Consider the following 6,600-nt stretch of genomic DNA (forward strand, 5'->3'; position numbering starts at 1 on the left):
CGGCTCTCTGGAATACTTGATTCTGATTGGTCAATCAAGAAATCCTATGGTCACATGCTCCTGTGGTCAAATACCTTAGTATTTTATTTTTAGTATTTTATTTACTTTAGCTCAACCCTTACTTTCAGTGTTGGTGTGATTACTGTCTTTTGCTTTTGTTGGCCAATATTGATGGATCAGTGCAAAATGGGGATGACTTACTCAGCAGTAAAAAATCCATAAAAAACTAAACAAACGCAGTAGATGAGATAAAGGGAAGACATAAGTAAGGACCTGGGGTCTGTCGAGGCTGGATTCTGATGTAATTTTCTTCTGTTCTTGTTTGCATTGCAAGAGGGGGTGGTGATAAGGGGGCGTAATAATTACCCAGAATTCTTTAGTGGTCTCATTTCTTGCAGTTCTGTACCGTCTGCCTTCACGGTCTCTACTTCTCTTTTTATGGTTCCTTCTTTTTCTTCTGAACCTGCAATTATAGAGACTTCTTGACTCTTTCTCTCTCTATTGTGTGCTTTCTGAGCCAGAGCACGAGTGCAAAGTGCAAAGCTGTCTTCGTTTCAGTTGAACAGAGGAGGGATGAAATCTGTTTTAAAGCATTTCACAAAGTAATTGTCTCCCCCACATTCCTATCGTTCTCTCTCATGCTTTCTTGTGCTTTGGAAGTGAACTTTCCATGCATTTCTCTTCTATTTCTTAGACAGAAGGAAACTTAGAAGGCAGGGACTCTCTCAAAGACCAAATACAGCAGATATATAGAGGAAATTTGGACTTCTTCGCTTGCTGTTTATTCCTTTTGCGCTTAGTGCTCTGCAAGAATCTGTCAAACAAATAACAAAAACCTCTGTGCTCTTTTCAAACCCACTGTTTATTGTCGTCAAAGTCACAAAGATGTAGCAAAATTTAAAACTACATTATTTTCTGTTTAACAAAAATAGACGTTTCTTCCTAAGGCTTTACATTTGCACGAAAGAAAACATTTAAACATGTAGTTTTATACATTTACCTCAAAGTGTAATAATGTTCCCAGTTTCTAAATGTCGCACACATATTCATACATACACACTACAAAAAAATAAAACGGTACATGTTTACTATAGAGTGACATTCAGTTATAAATTACCCTGTAGAAATGATTTACTCTTGAAAAATACAAAAATGTATATGCATATATACAGTACATAGACAAAGAGCGGCATTGTAAAACTAAACAGAACGATTAGGGAAAGAAAAACTTTTTTCCATTTTGCTTTTTTTTTTCTTCTGTGTCTTGTGGCCAGTGTTCCCACACAGAGAACATTAATTAAGTAAACCCATATGACAGCACTTCAGGCACTTGCACAATATTTTCACACATAATTTTCAGAGGCAAGTAAGAAAAAGAGACTGTTTATGCTGTCAGAATCTAATCCAACATTTTTTTTTTTTTTTAACTCGTATTGTTTCTCTCACAATAAATACTCATTCCAGCTCCTTTATTTGTACCCTTTGGTTCACACAACATGATTTTTCTACAATTCTCTGCTGAAATAAGCATATCATGAACTTACTTTAAAATTCAGTCTATGCAGGTTTTGTTTTAAATAAATAAATAAATAAATAAATAAATAAAATAAAGGCACCGAAAGAACAGGTCCGCCCATTGCTGAGGGGCTTCATATCTAAACCCTGAAGATACAATACATGCTACAAGAAAATCAAAACCACATGCCACTGAGTTCCACTAAAACATCATCTAGAAAAGATTGTTTCTTACTCTGTTGAAAAACTCACAATGCGATCTTGTTTTCTCACATTTTACCATGTGATACGGTATAATCAAAGCAGTCACCTATTCATAAATCTAAACAGCAATTTATCACTATAATAATAGACAAATCAGACCACGATATGTAAAAGGCCCTACTGATTCTCTTTGAATGTTGGCTAACTAGCAGCTTTCGTGGCTTGCAGCTTTACAGAAGTTTGATTTCAGAATTGATTAGAGAAAGATAGGAAGAGAACTAATAACTATTTTTTTATAAAAACAGAAACTCTTTTGCTACTAAAATCATTTGCTACAGTTACATCTTGAATTCTTTGTGAGTTGAAAAACGCAGAGCCCGGAATCCCGCTGTTTCCTCTGCCTTCATTGTTCTCTCTCCCTCCAGACTTGAAGCTCTACCTTTGTGATCGTTCATCTCTATAGCAACAGGAGTCCTCAGCGTGTAGGTCTGGCTTCGACTTCCCCATCTTTTACGATTTCCTTGGCCCTCCCAATCTTTCCATTTTCCTGCTGATGCCCGGAGCCATTTGGGGAACTGCGTTTCAAGAGCCGATTGATGATGTCACCGCAGGTCTTCCTATACTGGTGTCGCAGAAGAGAATAGACGAAGGGGTCGCATGCAGCTTTGCTGTACGCCAGACTCTTACAAAGCACGCCCCAATATGGATTAAATGGCTCCGTCACAAATAGCTCCACAATCCTAAACACATGACACCCACATGAGCAAGACAAGCTGCAAAGTCCGTTCTCTGCAGTTAACACATTTTCAGGATCTTATTTGCATACGGAAGGTTACACGTTTGTATAGCAGAGGCAGTAAATGCAGAGCAATTTCTGCTTTCAGTTTGGTTATGTGAGGGATGGGAAACTAACAATTGCTCATAAAAATTGCTTTTGACAGGGGCTTTGAGGATGAAAAGCTGCAGTAAGAGTCAGGGATATACAAGACAGTTCATCCTTCCATCTTCTCTGAGCTTACAAAGGTTATGTAACATGCCTAGTCAGGAGGCCCTTCTTCATTTTGGATTATGAGTCAGGTGGACATGCATGACCAGAGACATTAGTACGGGAACTACAGGCTTCATGTTTCATGACTCGTAGGATACTGTAGGGGAGACCCGTTTTTGAGAGATGTTTGGAAAAGTAAAGTAAGATTACATTTTAAAGCATTTTAAACTAAAACATTGTCCCCTTTTTGAAATTTTTGATGTTCATATTATTTCAAATTAACAAAAAATGTGCACATTACAGTTCTCTGATGTCAGTTAACGATAACACTGATATGCACTTCACATTTTTATGATTTTAATTACCCATTAATTAGCTTTTCATCAAACCTTGCAGTTTCTTCACAAACCCCAGTTTGAAAACCTTGACATTTAATGCACTTGTTGTTTTTTTTGATAATAATAAAGAATACAATATATTTTCTTTGGTATACAGTAATATTATTTAAACGTATATGTTAAAAGAATTAGGTCAAAATAACTTAAAAGTAATCAAACATAGTCAAATTATATTACGTAAACTGTGTAATCGAATAGATTTACGTTATAGATTTTTGTCAGGTACTCTGTGATCAGTAATGGGCTGCAATTCTTAAGTTATATAAGTAAATATAACTTTTTAAATGATTAAACATTTTTTGGATTGATTTTAATTTTATCTACATTAGACATTTTTCAGTTTTGCTTTAAACACACATTGTTTCTTATAGCTAAAAGAATTGGTACCACACAATATCCTTAAACAATAAGCAGTGTCCTCCAGCTTATTAATGCAGCTAATAACATCCAGGGATCTCAACTTGACCAACAAATTAAAATTATAATAACAGCATGACTGCACAGATGCTGTGTCCAGAGGAGAAAAGCAGCAGGCTTACCTGGTAATGACATACGGGGTGAAACAGATGACGAAGGTTCCAATGAAGGTGCTAATTTTGCGGGTGGCTCTCTGTCTTCTCCTTTTCTGCTCCTCCAGACAACGCTGACGAACACTGGGCAAAAAATGTAATTGCGTATTATGTTACTATGTATATGAAACAAACACATTGGACTTACTTTTTACCCAGCTTCAAACAGATGTTATCTAAAACTGTATCTATGCGTACATATTTCACCACAATATTACTTAACATATTCTCACAAACTATTCAAGAGACATAACAGGTGTTCCCATAGATTAAGGATGTTGGCCCAATCTGTTTCAGTGAAGATTAGTTTCGTCACACCTGCGGTGGATTACTTAACATTTGTTCACACAGTCACTTGTGTCAAACAGAAATATGGTGTGATTGGATGAGTCTATAAAAAGCTGCAGCTTTTCATTTATTTATTTATTTACACGGATAGCGAAAGAGCCAGCAGCTGGCAGTCATTTCCCTTTCTCTTTGCATGTGTGGAGTGCTGCGATACATTCCCTGCCTGAACACCAGATGCGCTCATTACATGTGTTGTGTAGGGCTATTGTGATTTGTCATTGTTGGTTAATAAGTTATTGTGGTCGACATGTTGCCATTGAAAGTCATCCAAAGCTCTGGGCAATGAGCTGATGATGTTCACTCTCTGATGAGCACAAATGTCTCTTGATATCTGTTGGCACGTGAGAGAGGTGTGCTCAGCCACTAACTTCTTTCAGCCGCATTATTTGGTAGCAGAATGCAAATGTGCCAGATTATATAAGGTTTATCACTGGTGTAAAGTAGAAACTGTTGATTGCAGTTCTATTGCACCAGTTACATTCGCGACTTTAATTTAGTCTGAGGGGTCCAGTTTGGGTGGTTGATGATTTAATTTTGACATTTATACGTAACTCTTGAGCAGTTGCAATTTAATTCCTGTTTGATGTATTAAAATATGATGCCTTTGTCAATGAACAGTTGAGCCCCAAAATCTCAGTTAACGCATTTGTGACATATTTTCATCTCTGTAGTTTACAGTTACAATTTTTACATTGAAAATTTTTAATTCAGGAGTTAATTCATTTCAAATATGTAGTCGTTTCTATGATATATCTAAGGAGTGAGGTGTAAATAGAAAACTATTTAGGATTCATGGTTAAAATCCTTGTCAAATCTAGTGAAGAGGGCTGTGGACCAAAACTGTGGTGCTGAAACCCAGCGGCTCTAAAGAGGTCTCTTGCCCAATGTTTGAGTGCTGAATATTTGATGTAATATTTATTTGTGCGGACACTAAAATCAAAAGCACAATTAAAAACAAAATACTATAAAATAGCAGTGTTATTAAAAACATGTTTCACAATCAAAAAGTTACTTGTATATAAAGTGAACTACAAGGGGGATTCCCAAAGTTCAATGTACAGACATTATTGGTGTTATTGGATTTGTGAATGTTTTTTTAATTGCATTGTATGTTAAGTTTAAACTGTTTGTTAACAAGGTGTTTGATAACATTCCTGACTACTGTTGTTGCTTTTAACAATTCTGATGAACTTTAAAGCAGCATACGGTGTATGCATATGTGTTGTTACTAGTGTTTTTAACTATTAATACATCGCCAACCCACTTCTAGCGACGGTCTTCTCCCTTTCTATCCGTAAAAATCAGCATGTTCTCACTCATTCTTACCTCGGGTGAATGTCCACCAGCAGCACGAGCGTTTGCATGGTTATCACGTCTATGCGCTTGCAGTGGAAGCGCGCGACTTTGAGCACTTTCAGATACGTGACGCAGAGCACCACCGACACCAACAGGAACGTGAGCGAGTGCAGCACCATGGTGTAAATAGCGAACTGCGTCTTGGCATTGACCGCCCTGTTGTTACACAGCGTGCACGAAGCGTACAGCTGATGGTAGCCCACCCAGGAGAGGCATGCGGCGACCACAGAGAAGGACAACGAGTGCACCCACGTGTAAGCCAGCGCGATCACAGCGTCCCGGTGACGGATCCTGGAATGGTAACTCAGAGGGAACACCACTGCAACCCACCGGTCGATGCTGAGCGCAGCCATGCTCAGCATGGAGTTAGTGGTCAGGAAAGTGTCCAGAAACCCGATCACCTGACAGAAAATGTGTCCTCCGGGATGCGCATTACTCAACACCCCGAAAAGAGTCAACGGCATGCTGGAGGCGGACAGAAGCAGGTTGCAGAACGTCAGGTTGAGTATAAACAACCCAGGAACCTGCTTGCGAATTTCTGCATTGTACAAGAAGCAGATCAGCACCAGCACGTTGGACAGCAGCGACACAACGATGATCACGACGAGTAGGAGAGAGAGCGCGAGCTCCGCAGTGTGCATGATGTTCCCCGCTCTTAAAGCCCCCAACTTTGAACCGCAACTCCCGGACAGTTCATGACGGGGAACTAAATTGCGTCAATACAACTTGTAGATTCCCCGACGCGATATCCACTTGTGCACGGGCGCTCGATCCACGGGTCTCCATGACTCCGACCTCCGTTTAGTCAGCGAAGTGTTGGGAAAATCCATCCAAACAGTTGGAACGCAAAATCTCAAGAGTGGACGATTAATCCGCTCTCCCTCACAGCCCTAAAGGAATGCCTCGCGCAATTGCGCAGCTCGGGTTCGCGCGCGCTTCTAATGCAGAATTCGCCCTTGAAACAGCTTTATATGTCAAAATGTCACCCCCCACCCCCCCCCACACACACACTCTCTCACGAAATAAGCACACGTGACTAGCGTCAAAGGAATCGTCAGGGAATTAATTTTGTAAGAGGACTAAATTTAGACGGTGTTTATATTTGTCGAAGGGAACTCTTTCACGTCACGATGAGGCAAAAGCCCTGGGTCTCGTGGTACAATTTTATGATTCGCTCGCGCACGAAGCGTCAGACCTACAAGATCTTGAAGAGCTGCAGACA

General features: G+C 39.4%; 1 protein-coding gene across 1 annotated transcript; it reads right to left on the reverse strand.

Moving 5' to 3' along the window:
* Nucleotides 1-844: 844 nt before the first annotated feature.
* Nucleotides 845-6,351, reverse strand: gpr26 (G protein-coupled receptor 26). The gene is made up of 3 exons (XM_043262406.1): nucleotides 5,349-6,351; nucleotides 3,645-3,758; nucleotides 845-2,459 (listed from the first exon to the last, which is right to left on the reverse strand). Exons 1-3 carry the CDS (start codon nucleotides 6,017-6,019, stop codon nucleotides 2,195-2,197), a joined length of 1,050 nt encoding a protein of 349 aa, XP_043118341.1. The 5' UTR covers nucleotides 6,020-6,351; the 3' UTR covers nucleotides 845-2,194.
* Nucleotides 6,352-6,600: the final 249 nt, after the last annotated feature.

Source organism: Puntigrus tetrazona, chromosome 17 (genome assembly GCF_018831695.1).
Source record: "Puntigrus tetrazona isolate hp1 chromosome 17, ASM1883169v1, whole genome shotgun sequence".
Lineage (NCBI taxonomy): Eukaryota > Metazoa > Chordata > Actinopteri > Cypriniformes > Cyprinidae > Puntigrus > Puntigrus tetrazona.

Coding starts and splice junctions, on each gene's coding strand:
- gpr26 (XM_043262406.1), bottom strand. CDS start 6,019: ATGCACACTGCGGAGCTCGCGCTCTCTCTCCTACTCGTCGTGATCATC. Junction 3,759..5,348: donor CTGGTGGACATTCACCCGAG/GTAAGAATGAGT, acceptor TTTTTTGCCCAG/TGTTCGTCAGCGTTGTCTGG. Junction 2,460..3,644: donor ACCCCGTATGTCATTACCAG/GTAAGCCTGCTG, acceptor TCATGTGTTTAG/GATTGTGGAGCTATTTGTGA.